At 36.6% G+C, this 23618-nt stretch overlaps 3 protein-coding genes across 7 annotated transcripts; 1 reads left to right on the top strand and 2 right to left on the bottom strand.

Annotated features, from left to right (window-relative positions):
* Positions 1–81: 81 nt before the first annotated feature.
* LOC126616479 (AUGMIN subunit 4-like) lies at positions 82–4236 on the bottom strand. 2 transcript variants are annotated; one of them, XM_050284542.1, is made up of 13 exons: positions 3869–4236; positions 3754–3801; positions 3575–3646; positions 2759–3082; positions 2438–2537; positions 1753–1798; positions 1292–1385; positions 1124–1195; positions 914–972; positions 733–801; positions 604–655; positions 432–509; positions 82–352 (listed from the first exon to the last, which is right to left on the bottom strand). In XM_050284542.1, exons 1-13 carry the CDS (start codon positions 4004–4006, stop codon positions 275–277), a joined length of 1230 nt encoding a protein of 409 aa, XP_050140499.1. In that variant the 5' UTR covers positions 4007–4236; the 3' UTR covers positions 82–274. The 2 variants fall into 2 exon arrangements, with proteins under 2 accessions (XP_050140499.1, XP_050140500.1); XM_050284543.1 differs by having other exon boundaries at positions 3575–3675; positions 3754–4003.
* Positions 4237–5681: 1445 nt separating this feature from the next.
* LOC126616589 (syntaxin-61-like) lies at positions 5682–11150 on the top strand. Of its 4 annotated transcripts, none has more exons than XM_050284662.1 (8): positions 5682–5847; positions 6833–6907; positions 7194–7307; positions 8996–9109; positions 9458–9642; positions 10149–10239; positions 10466–10531; positions 10690–11150. In XM_050284662.1, the coding sequence occupies exons 2-8, from the start codon at positions 6854–6856 to the stop codon at positions 10798–10800; spliced, it is 735 nt and encodes a 244-aa protein (XP_050140619.1). In that variant the 5' UTR covers positions 5682–5847; positions 6833–6853; the 3' UTR covers positions 10801–11150. The 4 variants fall into 4 exon arrangements, with proteins under 4 accessions (XP_050140619.1, XP_050140618.1, XP_050140621.1 ...); XM_050284661.1 differs by having other exon boundaries at positions 5699–5847; positions 6838–6907; XM_050284664.1 differs by having other exon boundaries at positions 5769–5847; positions 6838–6907; positions 8992–9109.
* Positions 11151–11451: 301 nt separating this feature from the next.
* Positions 11452–14570, bottom strand: LOC126617103 (aconitate hydratase, cytoplasmic-like). The gene is made up of 9 exons (XM_050285161.1): positions 14470–14570; positions 13910–13985; positions 13346–13603; positions 13180–13247; positions 12930–13106; positions 12124–12592; positions 11937–12059; positions 11636–11878; positions 11452–11472 (listed from the first exon to the last, which is right to left on the bottom strand). Exons 1-9 carry the CDS (start codon positions 14568–14570, stop codon positions 11452–11454), a joined length of 1536 nt encoding a protein of 511 aa, XP_050141118.1.
* Positions 14571–23618: the final 9048 nt, after the last annotated feature.

The following is a 23618-nucleotide window of genomic DNA, read 5'->3' as shown; positions in this document are numbered from 1 at the left end:
TTTTTTATCATTGCCATAATTCATTCATCTAATTCACTAAAGCTGTTTATAAGCCCAAAAAAGGTTCGAGTTGGAGGGATCTATGGGTGAAAATATAATTATTTGGGGAAAAAAACCCCGAGTACTAGTTACTTTTGTACGCCAATCAGGCATTGGATTGGAAAAAAACAAAAATTTGGATCAGACAATGTTTATTCGAACACATTGGGTTTGAACCGATGTGAACAAATAGTAAAATTCAAGTCAATAAAACCGGGAAAGAAACATGCCGGTTCTAGGCGTTCGGATGATCCGGGAGGCGTTTCAGGTCCATTTCAACTTGGTGGATCGTCCAATTCATGTTTTCCAGTTTCTGTATGGCAATGTTGTTCTCAGAGATTTCATCAGAGGAACCAGATAAATGTACAACTCAGAGCATTGCTATTTTTTACCTTTACAATATCACGGTACCGCCTTGCAATTTGATCGAAGTGAGGATCGACACCCTGATACTCATGAAGGCGTGTAACCTGGTAAAAAAAACGATGAAACATCAGTTCATGATCAAGAACCACGTCGGAGGATGATACGAAAGAGAAACAGATGAGAATTAGAAGAACAGACCGCTTTATTATATGTAACCGAAGCTTCTTCCGTAGCATCAGTAAGATACTTCCTGTAATGAACAAAATGATTCAAAGAAACTTGAACTATTAAGCTGCACATACTTTCTACAACGTAATCGATAAGTACCTAATTTTATGCAGGGCTGGTACAGATTCCTTAGTATACGTTTGACCAACGATAGCATACTCCAGTTTCCTGAAATATGATCGGGAATATTATACTCATCATGTAGATCGACTAATATATCCAGCCAGCAGTCACTACTTTAGTTTCTCTGTTTGAAAACCATATACAGAAAACCACGAACCTCAGTTTTGCGCTCATGGTCACACACCTTTTGCACAGCCATGTTTTTTGTAGTTCATCCTATAAAGCGTTGTTTACAATAAACGTTGCAGAATGCTCAATAACAAGAAAAGCAGAATCGTACGTAAAGGATGCTTACAAAAATGTTAGTGCGTATCCGGAAATCTAATTGCTGAAATCACATTAACCATCACAAACGTTAGAAGCTTACATAATTGTGTTGATGGTGCAATTTCAAATCTTTGATCAACTTGACGAGAACTCCCAGTATCTGCTCTAAGACCTAGTGCGCGCAAAAACACTTTGTCACAAAACCTCACAGACAAAATTAGCCAGTATAGATTTCGGGAACGAAAACATATATATTTTATTTTCATACGTTATAGTATTCAGAAAATTTTCTATCTGCAGAATATAGATCTTCCTGCAAAGCTTCTTCCTCCCTTTCTATCTCCTCAGTTATCAACTTTACCCTGATACAATCATGAGAAGTTGAATTAACATTAGATCACAGCGTCACATAATCATTTAGAACAGTAGTTCTAGAAATTTATATAAGCACCAAAAAGCAGTGGTTTATGGGTGCACTACACTTGAGAGCGGTGCAGAAAATAATTGAAAATTCTAATCACTTGCAATAATTAGAGTTAGTGGTGTCAAAAATGAGGCTGTCAATGATCTTAAGAAATGGAAAATCCTTCATGTTTGATGACAGCTAGTCACTGTTATATACTAGATTACATGTCAAATAAAACTGCCAAACATCGGTAGAAAGAATCTTGCTCCATGTGAAAGGGGATTGTATCAAGATAAAACTTGCTTAAGGAGAGTAATCCAAACCTTTCTGGAAGCTGAGAACTTGAAGTTTCATGCAGGGGTGATGAATCTGCAGCAACCAAGCAGTGGTATGAATTCTGTGTATAACCATTGTGTACTATATATGAATTGCATAATGGTTATAGCATTTGTCTTAATTACGGGCTAAGTATATCAGTATGCATTATCCACTTCGACAAAAATTGTTCAGGGCTCGTTTACTGACTAGGATTGGATTGGAGTGGATAACTCATAAAAATTCACGGTATGTTGGAGGTAGAGGTGAATGGTTTTTCATTTTGAGGGGATTAGACATAAAGGGAACTTATCCCTTCCAATCCCGACAAAATGGTAAAATTAGAGTGGATAAGTTTCCTTCATGTCTATTCCCGCTTCTAATGCCCTCCAAAATAAAAGAAATCATTTACCTCCACCTTCAATGTACCATGAATTTTATGAGTTATCCACTCCAATGCAATCCTAGTTACCAAATGAGCCTTAGTGTATTATATTTTCAAGATAATCGTAAGCTTGATCAGCCCATGGACCCCTATCATATGATCAAAGATTGCATTGGTAAGATTCAATGTGGGTATCCTTTTCCATAATGAATAAGGTGGAAATGAAAATGACTTGGAACTTGGAACAACATATTGACAAAATTACATTTGAGAGAGAGAGCGAGAGAGAGAGAGAGAGAGAGAGAGACCAATGTCATCAATTACTAATGCATCAGCTAACTTGTCACATTTTTCTTCCAACCGAGCCTCAATCTCACGGGAAAGACACAACTGGTATTCTTTCATATCCTGGAGTTGAGACATCACAGATGTATCTCAATGATTCCATTAATAAGGGGCAGATCTACCAAGGTTATTTCTTCATATTAACGAATTATATATAGCAAAATTAACAGATTCAACAAGAAAAGATGTTCAGATGCAGCCATAGAAAGAAAAGCGTAGATATAAATGAATAATGAAAATAGAACGACAACTGTTTGCATGCTAGAACCATAGTGACATCATACCAAACAAAAGGGAGATTGCTGGAGCTGTGTCTGCCATAAATAAGCAGGTGTAATTCCAAGAAAGCGATTGGGTACACCACCAAGTCCAGGTTCCACAATATCAGTAGCACTACAAGAAAGACTGTTGCTTGCTGTATAATTTGTGGAGTTGGAACTTGAGCTGATTGTAACACCGGTACAAGTACTGTCAAGGGAACTCCGTGACATTATACTGCATTTTTCAATCTCTTCCTCATGAACTTCACCATCTTTTGAGACAAGAGGAAGCCTAGACCTTTGGGCCGCTTCTGCAACAATCATACGATGCTCTAATGTCTCGTACAGCTGATACATCATGAAGATCCTACACTCATCAGTTTCAGACTACTTAAATGGCTCATGTGCAGAACAAAATACCAAGGGCACACTACATTTGAGCATCATCGTTGTATGTATCTGTTCTGTTCAGATAATCCATAAATAAAAGAACGAACACCTTCCACAGAATACTAATTCTTAACCGGTAACATTTCATAGTTACTTAAATATTGTTTAACATTCCCATATAATATTAACGACGCTTTTATATTCTACCAGTTTCTTCTTCAAATGGAACAAGTAGAAGAGAAACATAAAACTCCTAATTCCGATGCAAGGTGTCAAATTGGCAACCGTATTATCCACCCTTTGATTCTACACACCAAACATTGTAGTGTGGAGTCCCCAGCAAGTTAACCGAACGCTTAAGATATCGATGCTTCGGTTTTGAGGGCCTCTCATATTTGAAAACCAATAAACTTAACATATAAAGATAATTCAAAGTGTGAAATAAAGAACCTCAGCCTCAGAAGAATGCTTCAATCCCTGTTGATACTCCTCCACCATTGCAATTGCCTCGCCATAAATTGCCTACATCAGAGCTCTTAAATTTAAATTCACTGTCAAATAAGAATAACCAGTTGAATTTCGACAATTCGAAAAGAAAACAAACCCCGAAATAAGCAGAATTCAATTACCATGGCTTCCAAGTAACGGATTCTTTCCCCGCACATTGCCTCCCTGGCCTGCAAAATTCGACATTTTCTCAGAATCCAAAAAGGGCAGGGAAATGCAGAGAGAGAGAGAGAGTACGAGTTGGAGGTCGTAATATGCGGATTTGGAGCCGAGGGAACCATCGGGAGCCAAGCAGTGGCGTTCCAGCTGATCGACAACATGGGCCACATCCGGTGGCAGGTTTTGTCCCTGTAGTTGTTGCAGGCCCTTCGCCATTTCTGCTCTCTCGATCACCAAAACGCCGTCGTCTTCCTCCTTCTTCCTTCTTCCTTCTTCCTTCTTCCTTCCTAACGATAAAAATGCCGCATTGCCACTCTCACGCGGGAATTTACCACCAAAATTGATGACGGATTCAGCTTGGTTTACCGTACCCTTGTTCGGTTTGGTTTTGACCAAGAAAAAGTCAAAGATTTTAAAAGTCAACTAAACTTATTTTATGTTGGTTTACCGTACCCTTGTTCGGATCAGAACACGCATATCTTAAAAGCATTTCTAGCGAGCGGCTCTATATAGAGTTGCAAAATAATGGATATAGTCTATTCTAGAGCTTCGACAAGATTTTAGGGCTTTATAAAAAAAATCTCTCACAATGAAGGATTATTTCTTTCAGACCTTATGTGGGCTATATATATTTATTTATGTAGTAATTTGATTATATGATAATTTTTTTTGTGCTAACTTTTCTTAAGTTGATTTTTGGACGTGATATCTTAAATATTTTGTTATGAACCTTTGAATCTAAAAAAGTTCAAGTTGTGACAAAGTTAGATTTCATCACATATGAACCACCGTTGAATTAGATTCTCTTATTCGAATCTTATCCGTTGAAAAAAAAAACAAAATTGCACTTCGCCCTCTAAAATAATTTCATTTTCATGTACAACACAACAATTTACCTAGAACCAACTGGTAAATTAGTAAATTTATTTGAAATTTTCACCCACCAATGCTCATGAACGTAAAATCAATTTGAAATTTTAATTCTTTTGGAATTTAAAACAATCATTAATTAGCCAAATTGCAAGAAAAATATGTAATAAAAAAGAATTAAAAAAAAGAATAAAAGGAGATTATAAGATTATTCGTAAGTGGAGAGAATGATAAAATTTTACTCATATGGGTTGCTACTTTTTTTGTGGGATCCACTATTTTTTTAGGCTAGATGTAGCCCAATTTTATACTACTCAAGAAAGGAAGTTGTTAGCCCCAACCAGTGGTGGATCTAACCCCATTTTTTGGCTCAATAGAGATGAAATTTCTCACTAAGGCTTGAAATGTGGTAGTCTCATTCATAGAGGATAAAGCCGCTATTGGGGATGCTTTTAGAAGTCTAGTCATGGACTCATTAGCTTCCACTACATAGCTGAATAAATAAAGTAACGATGCCACCATCATCCTCTTCTGGAATCAATGGTCGAAGATTGACCATGCTTGTTTCGCAAGATACGAAAATCTAATCTAATAAGGAATCATCATGTTTCCTATAATCTTGGAGTCATTACTATCAAAGGATTGACGTGCGCTGCTAGTAATCATAGGAGGAAACAATATCTACTTCCTAGATATTCTCTAGAATTCTTCCAGTTTAATAAGGATTCTACTATCTTAAAATGTCTCTACTCCACTGAAGTAAATACATCCTTCTAGCTTTATCTCTGGTAACGCAATTCTTGTATACTTATTCTCTTACATATTGCTTGAATCTTATATTGTTTACTAACTTGATGATCATATAGTCTTTGACCGGCACACTCCCAGTCTTAGGCTTACTCACGATTGTTGGTTTTTTTACAAGTACTTGGATTTGTGCATCCCCACCTCTTGCGGTGGTGCGCAAATTTGATACCAACGACACATATTAATATATTATAGGTGATTTGAATGTCTAACTATATGGGCCTTATTAAAAGTTAAAGCTATTCCATGTCCAAATCCGAAGCCCATATAGTTTCTCTCTCAACTTCGTCTTCTCAAACTTCTTCGTCTGCTACCGTTCATTGGTCCAGACGAGGATCTCACAGATCAGGTTCCTCTGCCTCTCCGTTCAGTCCGTACAGGTATGCCCCTCTCTCACCCCATTACATATATACATACATATATATATATATACATACATATATATATATATATATATATATATATATATATATACTTATGTCTATATGTTGTTTCAAATCGGAATTTTGGTGTATCGGACGAGAATTTTGATTTGTATAAGGTGTTCGATATGCGACAAATCAGTGGTTATTCAATTTTTGGGTGATTTTAATCTGAGATTCGGTCTGATTCGTTACTGATTACGATTTTAAGTGAAAATTGAATTCGATGATGTGATCAGTTGTTAATGTGATTAAGCAAGTAGTATCCATGTAATATGCTTAAGTAGATCTAGTTCAGCTAATTATCCAAGTAATTTGTACTTTCATTCTCCAATTCCGTAGATTACGATGAGATGTCGAAAATTCCGTGTTTAAATCTGCTTGTGGTAGGACTTGATTATGTTCATGTATGATTAACTTGTAAATGTAATTTAGTGGGAATATTAGTGTGGCATTGATGGCAATTGATGATTGTTCATTTTTCATGACATTAAGGGTTACTCAATTGCCATTACAAATATCGGTGAACTTGAAACTTAAAATGAAGAAAAGGGTGCAGGTGGGTTTTACTTAAAAAATCATTTGGATATTTGGAAATCGAATTTCATTTCACGCTAATCAAAATGAAATGGAGCTAAGGCCGACCGAACCGTTTTCACTAACTCTTGCTGAATGTTCTGTTTTCAGTTGATTTGTTTAGTGGATCGTTCAGTAGAATTGAATTTGTTGCTTCTATATGCATCTATTCTCATGTTTAGCTGCAGTCTATTATGCATGGACACGGTGGTATCCTTCGATCCCTGTGTCGTGTTGTATTCCCTTATGGTCATACAACAATTCTTCTTGTTAATTTGACGTATCCCCATCTTCATGTCCATGCATCGTAGGCTGCAGTTAGGGATATGGTTTTTCTAATGGAAGTTTCTTTTTCGGATGCTCATAGGATAGATTAGTTTCGTTCACAATGCCTTCAGCCCAAGATCCGTTCTATGTTGTGAAAGAGGAGATTCAAGAATCTGTAAGTTGTCAAATCACTTCAATCATTTGGAAGCTTCTGGAATGGTGTATAGTTTATATATTACGTTTGATACATGTTATCAGTTCAATGTGCCCCTTTAGTTGGCTCTTATACTTTCTTTGGAGTATTACCTTTCTGCTTTTGACTCACTCTCTCTTTTGCTCACACACGCACACACACAAACCCGGATGAATTTGGTACTCATTATATGTGCGGAATTTGTTTTCATGGCATTATGCTTGGGAGTGGAAATTAATCCAGCCTATGACATTTCCTGCTTGAATAGATTGAAAAGTTACAGTCTTCTTTTCACCAATGGGAGCGTCTTTCATCTGATAATGGAGAGCAAGTACATCTCACAAAGGAGCTGCTTGCTTCTTGTGGAAGCATTGAATGGCAGGTGCGCCAATATTACCACATTTGATTTAATTTTATCTGTGTGTCTTTATTATAAAGATTAGATTGTAGGTGTTTGTCATGGTATAATTATTAGAAAGTTGTGATGCAGGAGTTGGGATTGTGACCACATGAATGTCTGAATGAACCAATAGAAATAGCTGGTAACACAAAAGTTTTGGTGGTATTTGTTGAATTTCCATAAACATGTCAATAACAACTGAAATGTTGCAACTGAGTTTCAGTGTGCTAAAAATTTCTTCTCAATGTGTGTGGCCTGTTGTAGATTGGTGATGACAATAGTTTCTTTTCTTTTTTTTTTTTTTTTTTGTAACGGCCATAGGTCATGGTTTTGATTTACATACTCGCTAAAAAACTGGTTATCTTGAGCTATAGAAGATTGGAAGTTGATGTGGGTGTGGGTGTCAAAAGGATCATTTGCTCTTTAATGGGCTGGTGCTCTTGAAACTATGATCAGTTAAACAAAAGAAAGGATGCTTTACTTCTTTGAAATAGGCTGGCTTACGACCATCTAATATGGGTTTGTCAGCAAGATAGCTTCTCAAAATAATTAAAGAAATGATGTAGTTTTCAATTTCCATATCTCAAATGAAAATATCTGTTATTGTAGAAAATTGCCCTTGAACACCTCAGACCTGAACAGCATTGGGATTTTATGGTATTGAGCCCAAGAATTGATCATGTTTTACTTTGTTAACAAGGTTGCAAATACTCATTTAAAAAGAAAAAACGGAAAAGATAGAAGATGAGGATATATTAGCAGCTAATGGTTATTTTACTGTATCGATCGATTAATCAAATATGTTAGAGTAAATCGTAGTTATGGTCTCTTAACTTTAACTCAATTGGAGCAATAGTCCCTCAGCTAAAAATCCATTACCATTGGTCCCTCAACTTTAATTCAACTGGAGAAATGGTCCCTTAACTTTAACCCAATTGTAGCAATGGTCTTTCCAACATAACTCGTTTTGACAAAATTTTTGACGTAGTTGACGAAAAGGACCATAATTACACACTTTGATGAGTTGAGGGACCCTAATTATATAAATGGTTATTCTAACATAACTTATTTTGACAAAATTTTGACGAAATTGATGAAAAGGACTATAGCTACACATTTTGATAAGTTGAGGGACCAATGGTAATGGATTTTTAGTTGAGGGACCATTGCTCCAATTTGATTAAAGTTGAGGGGCCATTGCTACAATTTACGCAATATGTTAAAATAAAAATAATTTCCATGGTTGGTGCACAAAGGGACGAAACATCCAATGCATGCTTTATGTTTGTATGTGCTAAATATTGAGGACTAAATGACTTAAGATAGTTTATACATTGTAGTAGAAGCATTAGGTTCATACTGGTTAGTTGTGCGTGCTAAGTTAACCTTACATGTCATATACTCGATGCATCAAAGATTGGTTTAGCAAATCTCCAAGTTTCCTTTAAATTTTCATGTTTTTAAGAAAAAAGTTTTATTCTGTCAATTTTTATTGATCTCTATGCATTCATTAAAAACTCTGTAAACCAATAATAGTTTTGCAGACCAATATTTTTTCTTGTTTTTGTATTTTCATTCCTTTCTTTTATCACATAACCTGAAACTTTGAGAATAATTTGAAATTCAACTTCTGTTTGCAACTACTAAAAGGATGTTTTCTTGATAGGAAGGTAGATGAGTTGGACAAAGCGATTTCCGTAGCAGCTAGAGATCCTACATGGTATGGCATTGATGAAGTAGAACTTGAAAAACGAAGGAGATGGACAAGCACTGCTCGTGCTCAGGTATAAATGTATAATCTGTTAAGCTGTACTCTTTTAGAACATTTTATTGACAGTGAAGATCTCATATCTGGTAATCCTTGTCACCTGTGGTGTTGTCATAAGTTCATAACAAACCTTGTCTTTATGATTTACAATGATTACCTACATCTTTTACATGACGGCAGTCTGAGTGTGCGGTTTTGTGACAGAAATATAGTTTCAGTTTTTCTTTGTTTTTTGGATATTTTGTTGCATAATGATCCTTTATTTGGTATTTCCTGCTATGTATTTGTACAGCATATTACATGGTTGCTTTTTGCCTTTGGATGACTGTATAGCAGCTCCTCACTTAATCAAATAGTTAATCAGGTGGGCTCTTTAAAGAAAGCAGTCGAAGCTGGAAAGGATTCTTCTGGAACTAGTGTAAATGGGATGCGTCGAGAACTAATGAGGGTGGCGAATTCTCAGGAGACAGAAAGATCCAACCCGTATGGTGCGCACCATAACGACGACTTCATAACCTCAGAATCAGATAGACAATTGCTTCTCATAAAGTGAGATTTTTACTTCTATTTATTGTTTTTTGCAAACTCACACACACAACACGCATCCAATTGACACTTATGCTGAAAACATACATGGTAACAAATTATCATTCTATTCTTAGGGAAGTCTCAGTTAAAATTCAATGTTTGGCAGGTGCTTCTTCATTCTTTATAGAAGCTGGAATGAATTGTCTTGTTGAATCGAATAACTGAAATTATGGAACACTTTTATATTCTAAAAGGAAAGAATAAAGATTCTCTCTGGGTCAAACCATCTGAGCTTGTAATTTTATTGTAAACCTTTTTTGTTGCCGTTATATGGAGTTCTATGCACGTATTATGAAATGTTGCTAAGTGAAATCCGAATTCCCCATGTTCCTTTTTCTCCCTTTCACTGGGTTGTGAAAAAATGCTTACATCTACGGGCTTAATTTTTTTCTTTCCTGAATCCTTTGGCCAGTTTTCTGTATAACTCTCTTTCTTTTAATCTTATGTCTATCATTTGATGCTTGTAGGCAACAGGATGAGGAGTTGGACGAACTTAGTGCAAGTGTGGAGAGAATTGGCGGTGTTGGACTTACTATTCATGAAGAGCTCCTTGCACAGGTAAGAATTTTGTGCGTCGCTGTACTTCCTGGTATTGTGACTACTGCATATGAACTTAGGATAGTATGATGGAAAGGGGGCAAGGGAAAACAGATTTTGATTCATTTTTCTTGAACCTGTATCTATTATTTACAAATGAGCTCTTTCTGCCCCGCCCCCCCCGGTGAACTTCTGGGTTATTCTTGCTTCGTTCATTTGCTAAATTGGAAGCCTGTTGGTGCTTCAGGAGAAGATTATAGAAGAATTGGGCACAGAAATGGACGGTACATCAAATCGTCTTGATTTTGTTCAGGTGAGTTTGTGTTTCCTTGATAGATTGTCCTACCAAAGAGATTCCGTCCGCTGGAATGAGTTTAGCTTTTGTTTTCTTCAGCTTGCTAATTGACTGGAATATATAATTAATGATCCCACATGAGATGAAAAGATTTTTCCTTTTTTTGATTTTTGCAGAAGAAGGTGGCTGCAGTGATGAAGAAGGCTGGTGTGAAAGGCCAGTGTATGATGATACTATTTTTGCTGGTTCTGTTCATCATCCTTTTTGTATTGGTCTTCCTCACCTAGTCTGAAGAATGGAACGCGTCTTCCGTCATCGACCATGGCAGGAGGAGGGATCTGCGTTCCAGATACAACTGTAGAACTCTCAAGTACAGATTATTTTTACTGGATATATCTAGGTTTCTTCGTAAAAGCTTTTCCCCGGAAATTCTGAACCGAAAGAGTCTGCACTCTTTTAAGGTTGTTTAGAAGTTTTGAGGCTGATCAGAAGTTGATGTTCAACAACCTGGAGTGTGAAACACAGGAGCTTTATGTTCGTTACATTTGTTTCTTACTTGGGACTTGTTTTACGTCAAAACTCTCGTCTCGTTCTTGTGTACTTGTGTTTCATCACAAAATTTTCTCTGTTTTGTCCACATCTCGTGTAACCAATTCACCACGTGGCAAGCGTCTGACAAAAAATTGTCGGTTTTCAGACGTGCTTCTGAAAGCACCCTAAACTTGAAAAAAAAAAAAAAAAAATTAACAGTGCTAATGACCAATTGACATTTCTGGCCTTCATTAATAATGCATAAATATTCATACATTCTGTTAACATGGCATCCACCAAAAAAGAAAAAACCGAAGTTGAACTGAGACAAGTTCATAGGCGAGAGAGGGCTGCAGATCCAAAAGCTCAAAAGCTTGCTATTTAATCATGTTTCGAATGACGTATGGTCAAAATATGCTTAACTCAACCTGCACAACACAACCAGAGACATCAAACCTCAAACACCGCTCAAACGACGACCGACTGAACCTTAAGGTCGGCCCTCTACAATTGTTCTATAGCCGATGGCACGGATACATGACTCTCAGTGGGATTATACATGAACTGGATTCACAGAAGCGTGTGAAGTACTTTTGTGTCGAAGCGGAGTGTGCATGTAAACGATTTTGCATTGTCAGTTGTGACCTTAACATCCTGGCCAGGCTTTATCTCACTAATGTCACGGGGAAGCTCTATTGTGTAGCGCTCGTGGCCGGTTAGACCAAGCGTGCCTGCATCCTCACCTGGCTTGAAAGAAAGCGGAATGATTTCCATCCCTACCAAATTACTACGATGAATTCTTTCAAAGCTTTTCGCAATGACTGCTTTCACTCCCTGATGCAGAACAAGTCCTTGTAAATACAGCATTCAGAGGGAGGGCAGAGAAACTCACCTGTAGCATTGGACCCTTGGCAGCCCAATCTCGAGCGCTGCCGCTTCCATAATCTGCTCCAGCCAACACAATGGTGCTCTGCTCAGCTGCCTTGTACTTCTGCATATGAATGCCGATCTCAGTCTTCGGCAATAAGAAAAGATAAAAATAAAAAGATGTAGAGAATTCAAAACATCATGGAGCTCACCATTGCTGCATCGTAAACATCAAGTTTCTCCCCCGTTGGAATGTGGATTGTCTTTGGACCGACTTCACCATTCAAAAGTTTGTTCACAATGCGGATGTTGGCAAACGTTCCTCGTGTCGCTACCTCATCATTGCCTCGGTGACTCCCGTAGGAATTGAAATCTTTGCGTTCCACCCCAACCTTAAGGAGATACTTTGCAGCAGGGCTGTCCTTGTGGATGTTCCCACATGGAGAAATATGGTCCGTGGTTATACTGTCACCGAGGTTTAGCAAACAATAGGCTTCCTTTACGCCATGAGGACAAGGCAGGTCCTTGCTCATGTCCTTGAAGTATGGGGGTTCATGAATGTAGGTCGAGTTCATATCCCAAGGATAAAGAGTCGAAGAAGGGACGGAGAGCTGGTTCCACAAACGATTGCCCTTCGTACGTGCTCTTGAACATGTCAGGTAAGACACTAGATTGAACGATCTACATATGCACATACGTCAACATTTCAACCGGATAGAACAGCTACAGCAACAATGTCTGCTGAAGGCAACCATGCAGTGAAAATCAGGGGGGGAAAATGAAAACAGGACTCTAAAAGGGGAAATCAAGGGCCTCAAATTTCTCTGGAACCTGAGGAATCAAATCCCATCCTCGACAAAATCACGGAAAGAAACAAAAGATCAAAAATAGTACATCAATACGATTTATTGGAGGAAAACATGGGGTTGAAAATCTGCTTAGATCATAAAATACTTTGTCAAAACATTATTATATATGCCAACATATAATTAAAATTCACTAGCTCCTTGCAGACTACTTGCAGTAATAGTCACTAAATAAGTGAAACTTTAAGCGTAAGTTAAGATTCTTAATACCATTCTCAGAAATTGCTGAAGCAACGGATTCATCAAGTTCTCCCAAATTCCCAATACATGTTGTGCAGCCGTAGCCAACAACATTAAAACCCAGCTGGTTCAAGTACTTCAGCAGGCCACTGCAAGCAGACACAACGTTTAGGCTTTCATACACTATTAGGCAACCAAACGATGGACCATTTTATGGCATACCTCTGAAGCAGATATTCTGTCACAACCCTAGAACCAGGAGCAAGACTTGTTTTAATCCATGGCTGTACCTGGTATAAAATCGCATCATCGTATTACTGTGTTAGAAATCCATATGTATAATGCACCACACCCTTAACACTTAAGGGCGAAAGTAAGATAAAATTACTCGTCCTGCATCAAGATTTTGTAATTCTACCATTGGCATCAAATGAAAGGACATATCAAAGTCAAAACCAACCTCCAAACCTAGTTCACTAGCTTTCTTTGCTACAAGTCCAGCCCCAACCATGACAGTGGGATTGGATGTGATTGTGCAACTTGTAATTGCTGCAATGACGAAGCTACCATGCCTGAGCTCAGCAGGTTGTCCGTGAAATGAAAACTTTTCCACTTTACCTTGTTCTTCCTTTGGTACAGCAAACCCCTGCAATGGACAGGAAGAACACAAACAACAGCGTGGATCAGTAAACAGCCAAGCTAAGCTATATATTTAGAACCTAAGGTAGTATATTTTAGATTCAAGGACCAGAACTACGAACTTGAAACTAATTAGCTATATTAAAGTGGATAGACTGAACTACAAGGCCAACTTTTGTACGAACCAACTGTTTGATTGGGTATATATAAACCACAATGATCAAATAATCAGCCTACTTGAAGATAGAAAGAGAATCTGACTCGAAACCCAAAAAAGTCAGATTATGTTACATGATACGTTGCCAGGACTCACCTTGAATCCAACTTTTTTATCTAAACATGCATGCCAGTCTGCCTTCACGTCTTTCAAAGGTACTCGGTCATGAGGTCTATATATAAGTGGAATGGATTAAAATTACAGAATACAAGGTCTCATTTCATGGAACACATGTGAAATGCAATAGATACCGCTTTGATCAGGAAACACAGGGTTCAACATCTGCAAGGTCCAACTGCAGATAGGATGTGTATGCTCTTTCTTGTCGAGGCTGGCTACAAATCCCCTAGAAGTTAGATCCAAGCAGCCATCTCAAATCGGATTCATGGTGACAACTGAGGAAACAGAAACTTTACCTCATTGTAGTCTACAAACATTTTGTTTGCGCGCAAAAATGCTTCTATCATTGCTATCTAATACATAAGAGTACCATTGCCGAGGGTCACATTATATCATACTAGTTCAATCCAAAAACAAACTACTTCCATCACTTTTGCACTAAAAAACGAATGAAAATAAATATACAAAAATAATAAACAGAAGAAACATGAAGGAGCTTCACCGTCTTATTACTTCTCCCGGTTAATTCAAGATACTGCAATGTAACATTATCTACTGGGAAGAAGCCCATGGTTGCTCCATATTCAGGAGACATGTTTGCAATAGTGGCCCTATCAGCAAGTGATAACTCAACCATCCCTTCGCCCAAGGAGGTGGGACAAAATTTACAATTATACAATGATTAAATACTCGGTCAGCCCTAACTTGAATGGCAGTTTTGTTCCCGGTGTGTTCATAAGTAAAAGTGCTGTTCACAAAAACGTTATGGCACGATAGCCCGGCAACTACCGTCACCAATTTTCTTCCCTTTGAAAATATAGTTGTACACGTCGAATGCATACCTTATGTTGAAATGTTTTTTGCACTCAACCACGGCCGGCGAGTCATCCAAATGCGCCAATGTTGGAAGTGTGCAACTAGCCAAAAGCAAAATGACCACAATTGTAAACATGTTTAGTTCGGCCATAATGGTGGAAAGAATGCGTAACTTTTGATTTTCTCAGAAAAAGATCCTTAGATGCTGTTCAACTTTGACGCAAGGAGTTCTACACTTATAATGGATGAGGCAAAGGTGCGAGTCATTCGTAACATGAATAACACATTTTCCTTTAAAACTATTTTAGCAACGTATTTATTGGTGTGAGGCATCAAATACGAGAGTTTCTAAATTTGAGATTTATTTGGTACAATAAATGCAACTTAAAAGATCCCATAAATTGTTTAAATAACAACAATCACATAGCTATTTATTATTTCGTTCACATATTACAAATTGGCAATTTAATTGATTGACTAGTTTATTACAATAGAGTTGCGAAAATTGTAAACTGTAAACTGAACTTACACGCTTGTCGAGTTAGTGACTATCATTGTGAGTAAAAGATACGACATGCAGGAAAAAGAATGCGACTAGCCTTAATTGTTCTGCCGTAAATAGACAAACACATTTCTCAAGCATTATTATATCTACCATAGCAAAATGAAAATGTGATGTATGAGATTAAATTTGTTTAGAAGCGAAGAATCGTTGAAGTACAATAGATTAAGAAAATGAGCCCCTCTTTCTTTGTAAATTCATTTTGGGACAAATATAATATCGCAACCGAGTGCATATGGCACAACACTCATGTCCCACATGCCTGAATGTAACGTTAACAAGCTGCAGTTGTGTCTATGATAAGTGTTGAATCATTCAACAAATATTTTAGTTTTGGTTATTCAGACAAAAAAGAAGAAGATGCGGAGGTGTGTAAAGTGAACACACTTCTACAAACCGTAGTACGTGCATAACAACTTGAATAAAAATTCCAATAAAAGACAATCAAGAGTCTTTCATAAATCTATTTCAACATCATTTTGTAAGAATGTTGAGCAATACGATATGGTGAAGTTTCCATCTTTCTCAACTTAGATCCGGAAACAATAAAGAAGGCACGTATGACTGTTACAAGGAAGATTGCGATCATACGAGTAGCCATATACTCGTCAACAGTTTCGCATTTGCCTGAATTTGGTGGAGCAAAATAATTTTCTAAAAAGATAAGCGTGACATATCAATACGCAATGTAGCTGCAATAGCGAAACGTAATTGTAAACACGAATATTCCTGCGATGAATGAGACAAGAACACGTGTACAAAATAATTGCCTGCTAAAACGGTGGGGACTATACAGCTGAACGATGCATTAGTCTTCTTGCTGCAGAGAAACATAAAACTGATTTGTATTACTTACGATATTACCTGAAGTTATCTGAATTAGCGTGGTAGTTGTTTTATTGCTATTGTTCATTCCTCATTCATGAAGAAAATACTTTACAAGTCAAAGCAATAAAGTGAAGTCGTAATAAGGCATCAAATCAAATATATCAAAATTTTATTCTAACTCATGAAACATCTCACAAATTTATTAGCCATAGAGAAGTTCAATTCTCTCTTTAAGATACAGAAGAAGGAGGTGGGACGGAATTTACAATTATACAATGATTAAATACTCGGTCAGCCCTGACTTGAATGACAGTTCTGTTCCCGGTGTGTTCATAAGTAAAAGTGCTGTTCACGAAAACATTATGGCAAGATTTTCCCAATGCCACAAGAGCACGGCAACTACCGTCACCAATTTTTTTCCCATTGAAAATATAGTTGTACACGTCGAATGCATACTTTATGCTGAAATGTTTTTTGCACTCAACCACGGCCGGCGAGTCATCCAAATGCGCAAACGTTGGAAGTGTGCAACTCACCAAAAGCAAAATGACCACTATTGGAAACATGTTTAGGTTGGCCATAATGGTCGAAAGAATGCGTAACTTTTGATTTTCTAAAAAAATGATCCTTAGATGCTGTTCAACTTTGACGCAAGGAATTCTACACTTATAATGGATGAGACAAAGGTGCGAGTCATTCGTAACATGAAAAACGCATTTTCCGTTAAAACTACTTTAGCAACGTATTTATTGGTGTGATGTATCAAATACGAGAGTTTCTGAATTCGGGATTTATTTGGTACGATAAACGCAACTTACAAGTTCTCATAAATTGTTTAAATATCAACAATCATGTAGCTATTTATTATTTCGCACAAATTTTACTTATTTGCAATTTAATTGATTGACTTGTTTATTACAATAGAGTTGCGAAAATTGTGAACTGAACTTGCGCTCTTGTCGTGTTAGTGACTATCATTGCGTGTAAAAGATACGACTAACAGGAAAGAGAACGCGACAAGCCTTAACTGTTTTGCCGTAAAGATACAACCACATTTCTCGAGCAATATTATTCCTACTATAGCAAAATGAAAATGTGATGTATGAGATTAAATTTGTTATAAGCAAAGAATCGTTGAAGTACAATAAAATAAGAAAATGAGCCTCTTTTTCTTGGTAAACTCATTTTTGCACAAATATAATATCGCAACCTAGTGCATATGGCACAATACTCGTGTCTCACACGTCTGAATGTAACATTAACGAGCTGTAGTTGTGTCCATGATAAGTGTCGAATTATTCAACAAATATTTTAGTTTTGGTTATTCAAAACAAAAACGAAGATGTGGAGGTGTGTAAAATGAACACACTTCTACAAACTGTAGTATGTGCAAAACCACTTGAATCAAAATTCTATTAAGAGTCAATCAAGAGTCTTTCATAAATCTATTTCAACATCGTTTTGCAAGAATGTTGAGCAATGCGATATGGCGAAGTTTCCATCTTTCTCAACCTAGATCCAGAAACAATAAAGATGATTGTTACAAGGAAGATTGTGATCATACCAGAAGCAAATTACTCGTCAAAAGTTTCGCACTTGCCTGAATTTGGTGGAGCAAAATAATTTTCTAAAAAGATAAGCATGACATATCAATACGCAATTTATCTGCAATAGCGAAACGTAATTGTAAACACAAATATTCATGCGATGAATGAGACAAGAACACATGGACAAAATAATTGCCTGCTAAAACGATGGGGACAATACGGCTGAACGATGCATCAGTCTTCTTGCTGCAGGGAAACATACCTCGAGCGAAGACTTATAAGATAAGACAAGTCTGAGAAGCGAAGATGCGAATCGTCCATGATGAGTCGCCGCACCGAGCCCACTCCCGCCAGATGATCAAAATTTTCAAGGCCTAATTTTGAATATATTATTCAGATTAATTAAATCATTTATGTCAGGTGTTGACACGTGTGTTTATTTGATGACTTTTCCGATTTATTTTGAATTTTCTTTTAGTCACACGCTACGTGTAAAATTTATGTGACACGTGAGCGTTGAAATTGTAATTATCAGTCAACATTTATTTCATCGAAATTTCGATGTCTACAGTAATGTACATGTAAAGGCTGAACAAATATAAAACTGATCTGTATTACTTACGATATTACCTGAAGTTTTATGAATAAGCGTGCTAGTTGTTTTGTTGCTATTGTTCATTCCTCATTCATGAAGAAAATGCTTTACAAGTCAAAGCAATAAAGAGAAGTCGTAATAAGGCATCAAATCAAATATATGAAAATTTTATTCTAACTCATGAAACATCCCACAAATTTATTAGCCCTAGTGAAGTTCAATTCTTTCTTTAAGATACAGAAGAAGGAGGTGGGACGGAATTTACAATTATACAATGATTAAATACTCGATCAGCCCTGGCTTGAATGACAGTTCTGTTCCCGGTGTGTTCATAAGTAAAAGTGCTGTTCACGAAAACATTATGGCACAGTTTTCCCAAAGCCACAAGAGCACGGCAACTACCGTCACCAATTTTTTTCCCTTTGAAAATGTAGTTGTACACGTCGAATGCATACTTTATGCTGAAATGTTTTTTGCACTCAACCACGGCCGGCGAGTCATCCAAATGAGCAAACGTTGGAAGTGTGCAACTTGCCAAAAGCAAAATGACCACTATTGGAAACATGTTTAGGTTGGCCATAATGGTCGAAAGAATGCGTAATTTTTGATTTTCTAAAAAAATGATCCTTAGATGCTGTTCAACTTTGACGCAAGGAGTTCTATACTTATAATGGATGAGGCAAAGGTGCGAGTCATTCGTAACATGAAAAATGCATTTTCTGTTAAAACTACATTAGCAACGTATTTATTGGTGTGATGTATCAAATACGAGAGTTTCTGAATTCGGGATTTATTTGGTACGATAAACGCAACCTACAAGTTCTCATAAATTGTTTAAATATCAAGAATCACGTAGTTATTTATTATTTCGCAAAAAATTTACTTATTTGCAATTTAATTGATTGACTTGTTTATTACAATAGAGTTGCGAAAACTGTGAACTGAACTTGCACGCTTGTCGTGTTAGTGACTATCATTGCGTGTAAAAGATACGACTAGCAGGAAAGAGAACGCGACAAGCCTTAACTGTTTTGCCGTAAAGATACAAACGCATTTCTCGAGCAATATTATTCCTACTATAGCAAAATGAAAATGTGATGTATGAGATTAAATTTGTTATGAACAAAGAATCGTTGAAGTACAATAGAATAAGAAAATGAGCCTCTTTTTCTTGGTAAACTCATTTTAGCACAAATATAATATCGCAACCTAGTGCATATGGCACAATACTCGTGTCTCACACGTCTGAATGTAACGTTAACGAGCTGCAGTTGTGTCCATGATAAGTGTCGAATTATTCAACAAATATTTTAGTTTTGGTTATTCAAACAAAAACGAAGATGCGGAGGTGTGTAAAATGAACACACTTCTACAAACTGTAGTATGTGCATAACCACTTGAATCAAAATTCTATTAAGAGTCAATCAAGAGTCTTTCATAAATCTATTTCAAAATCGTTTTGTAAGAATGTTGAGCAATACGATATGGCGAAGTTTCCATCTTTCTCAACTTAGATACGGAAACAATAAAGAAGGCACGTATGATTGTTACAAGGAAGATTGCGATCATACGAGAAGCCATATACTCGTCAACAGTTTCGCACTTGCCTGAATTTGGTGGAGCAAAATAATTTTCTAAAAAGATAAGTATGACATATCAATACGCAATGTAGCTGCAATAGCGAAACGTAATTGTAAACACAAATATTCCTGCGATGAATGAGACAAGAACACGTGGACAAAATAATTGCCTGCTAAAACGATGGGGACGATACGACTGAACGATGCATCGGTCTTCTTGCTGCAAAGAAACATACCCTGAGCGAAGACTTATAAGATAAGACAAGTCCGAGAAGCGAAGATGGGAATCGTCCATGATGACTCGCCGCACCGAGCCCACTCTCGCCAGTTGATCGAATTTTTCAAGACCTAATTTTGAATATATTATTCAGATGAATTAAATCATTTATGCCAGGTAATGACACGTGTCTTTATTTGATGACTTTTCCGATTTATTTTGATTTTTCTTTTAGTCACACGCTACGTGTAAAATTTATGTGAAACGTGAGCGTTGAAATTATAATTATTGGTCAACATTTATTTCATCGAAATTTCGATGTTTACAGTAAGGTACATGTAAAGATCGAACAAATATAAAACTGATATGTATTACTTATGATATTACCTGAAGTTTTCTGAATTAGCGTGGTAGTTGTTTTATTGCTATTGTTCATTCCTCATTCATGAAGAAAATGCTTTACAAGTCAAAGCAATAAAGTGAAGTCGTATTAAGGCATCAAATCAAATATATGAAAATTTTATTCTAAATCATGAAACATCCCACAAATTTATTAGCCATAGTGAAGTTCAATTCTTTCTTTAAGATACAAAAGAAGGAGGTGGGACAGAAGTTACAATTATACAATGATTAAATACTCGGTCAGCCCTGGCTTGAATGGCAGTTCTGTTCCCGGTGTGTTCATAAGTAAAAGTGCTGTTCACGAAAACATTATGGCACGGTTTTCCCAATGCCATAAGAGCACGGCAACTACCGTCACCAATTTTTTTCCCTTTGAAAATGTAGTTGTACACGTCGAATGCATATTTTATGCTGAAATGTTTTTTGCACTAAACCACGGCCGGCGAGTCATCCAAATGAGCAAACGTTGGAAGTGTGCAACTCGCCAAAAGCAAAATGACCACTATTGGAAACATATTTAGGTTGGCCATAATGGTCGAAAGAATGCGTAATTTTTGATTTTCTAAAAAAATGATCCTTAGATGCTGTTCAACTTTGACGCAAGGAGTTCTACATTTATAATGGATGAGGCAAAGGTGCGAGTCATTCGTAACATGCAAAACGCATTTTCCGTTAAAACTACTTTAGCAACGTATTTATTGGTGTGAAATATCAAATACGAGAGTTTCTAAATTCGGGTTTTATTTGGTACGATAAACGCAACTTACAAGTTCTCATAAATTGTTTAAATATCAAGAATCACGTAGCTATTTATTATTTCGCACAAATTTTACTTATTTGCAATTTAATTGATTGACTTGTTTATTACAATAGAGTTGCGAAAACTGTGAACTGAATTTGCATGCTTGTCGTGTTAGTGACTATCATTGCGTGTAAAAGATACGACTAGCAGGAAAGAGAACGCGACAAGCCTTAACTGTTTTGCCGTAAAGATACAAACGCATTTCTCGAGCAATATTATTCCTACTATAGCAAAATGAAAATGATGTATGAGATTAAATTTGTTATAAGCAAAGAATCATTGAAGTACAAGAAAATAAGAAAATGAGCCTCTTTTTCTTGGTAAACTCATTTTAGCACAAATATAATATCGCAACCTAGTGCATATGGCACAATACTCGTGTCTCACACGTCTGAATCTACCGTTAACGAGCTGCAGTTGTGTCCATGATAAGTGTCGAATTATTCAACAAATATTTTAGTTTTGGTTATTCAAACAAAAATGAAGATGCGGAGGTGTGTAAAATGAACACACTTCTACAAACTGTAGCATGTGCATAACCACTTGAATCAAAATTCTAGTAAGAGTCAATCAAGAGTCTTTCATAAATCTATTTCAAAATCGTTTTGTAAGAATGTTGAGCAATATGATATGGCGAAGTTTCTATCTTTCTCAACTTAGATCCGGAAACAATAAAGAAGGCACGTATGATTGTTACAAGGAAGATTGCGATCATACGAGAAGCCATATACTCGTCAACAGTTTCGCACTTGCTTGAATTTGGTGGAGCAAAATAATTTTCTAAAAAGATAAGTATGACATATCAATACGCAATTTAGCTGCAATAGCGAAACGTAATTGTAAACACAAATATTCATGCGATGAATGAGACAAGAACACGTGGACAAAATAATTGCCTGCTAAAACGATGGGGAATATACGGCTGAACGATGCATCGATCTTCTTTCTGCAAAGAAACATACCCTGAGCGAAGACTTATAAGATAAGACAAGTCCGAGAAGCGAAGATGCGAATCGTCCATGATGACTCACCGTACCGAGCCCACTCTCGCCATATGATCGAATTTTTCAAGGCCTAATTTTGAATATATTATTCAGATGAATTAAATCATTTATGCCAGGTGTTGACACGTGTCTTTATTTGATGACTTTTCCGATTTATTTTGAATTTTCTTTTAGTCACATGCTACGTGTAAAATTTATGTGAAACGTGAGCGTTGAAATTGTAATTATTGGTCAACATTTATTTTATCGAAATTTTGATATTTACAGTAATGTACATGTAAAGACCGAACAAATATAAAACTGATCTGTATTACTTACGATATTACCTGAAGTTTTCTGAATTAGCGTGGTAGTTGTTTTATTGCTATTGTTTATTCCTCATGAATGAAGAAAATGCTTTACAAGTCAAAGCAATAAAGTGTAGTCGTAATAAGGCATCAAATCAAAGATATGAAAATTTTATTCTAACTCATGAAACATCCCACAAATTTATTAGCCCTAGAGAAGTTCAATTCTCTCTTTAAGATACAGAAGAAGGAGGTGGGACGGAATTTACAATTATACAATGATTAAATACTCGGTTAGCCCTGGCTTGAATGACAGTTCTGTTCCTGGTGTGTTCATAAGTAAATGTGCTATTCACGAAAACATTATGGCACGGTTTTCCCAATGCCACAAGAGCACGGCAACTACCGTCACCAATTGTTTTCCCTTTGAAAATATAGTTGTACACGTCGAAAGCATAATTTATGCTGAAATGTTTTTTGCACTCAACCACGGCTGGCGAGTCATCCAAATGTGCAAACGTTGGAAGTGTGCAACTCGCCAAAAGCAAAATGACCACTATTGGAAACATGTTTATGTTGGCCATAATGGTCGAAAGAATGCGTAACTTTTGATTTTCTAAAAAAATGATCCTTAGATGCTGTTCAACTTTGACGCAAGGAGTTCTACAGTTATAATGGATGACGCAAAGGTGCGAGTCATTCGTAACATGAAAAACGCATTTTCTGTTAAAACTACTTTAGCAACGTATTTATTGGTGTGATGTATCAAATACGAGAGTTTCTGAATTCGGGATTTATTTGGTACGATAAACGCAACTTACAAGTTCTCATAAATTGTTTAAATATCAAGAATCACGTAGCTATTTATTATTTCGCACAAATTTTACTTATTTGCAATTTAATTGATTGACTTGTTTATTACAATAGAGTTGCGAAAACTGTGAACTGAACTTGCGCGCTTGTCCTGTTAGTGACTATCATTGCGTGTAAAAGATACGACTAGCAGGAAAGAGAACGCGACAAGCCTTAACTGTTTTGCCGTAAA

This window comes from Malus sylvestris, chromosome 3, assembly GCF_916048215.2.
Source record: "Malus sylvestris chromosome 3, drMalSylv7.2, whole genome shotgun sequence".
Classification (NCBI taxonomy): Eukaryota; Viridiplantae; Streptophyta; class Magnoliopsida; order Rosales; family Rosaceae; genus Malus; species Malus sylvestris.
Note: the sequence above shows the minus strand (reverse complement) of the source record. Positions and strands in the feature narration are given on the sequence as shown.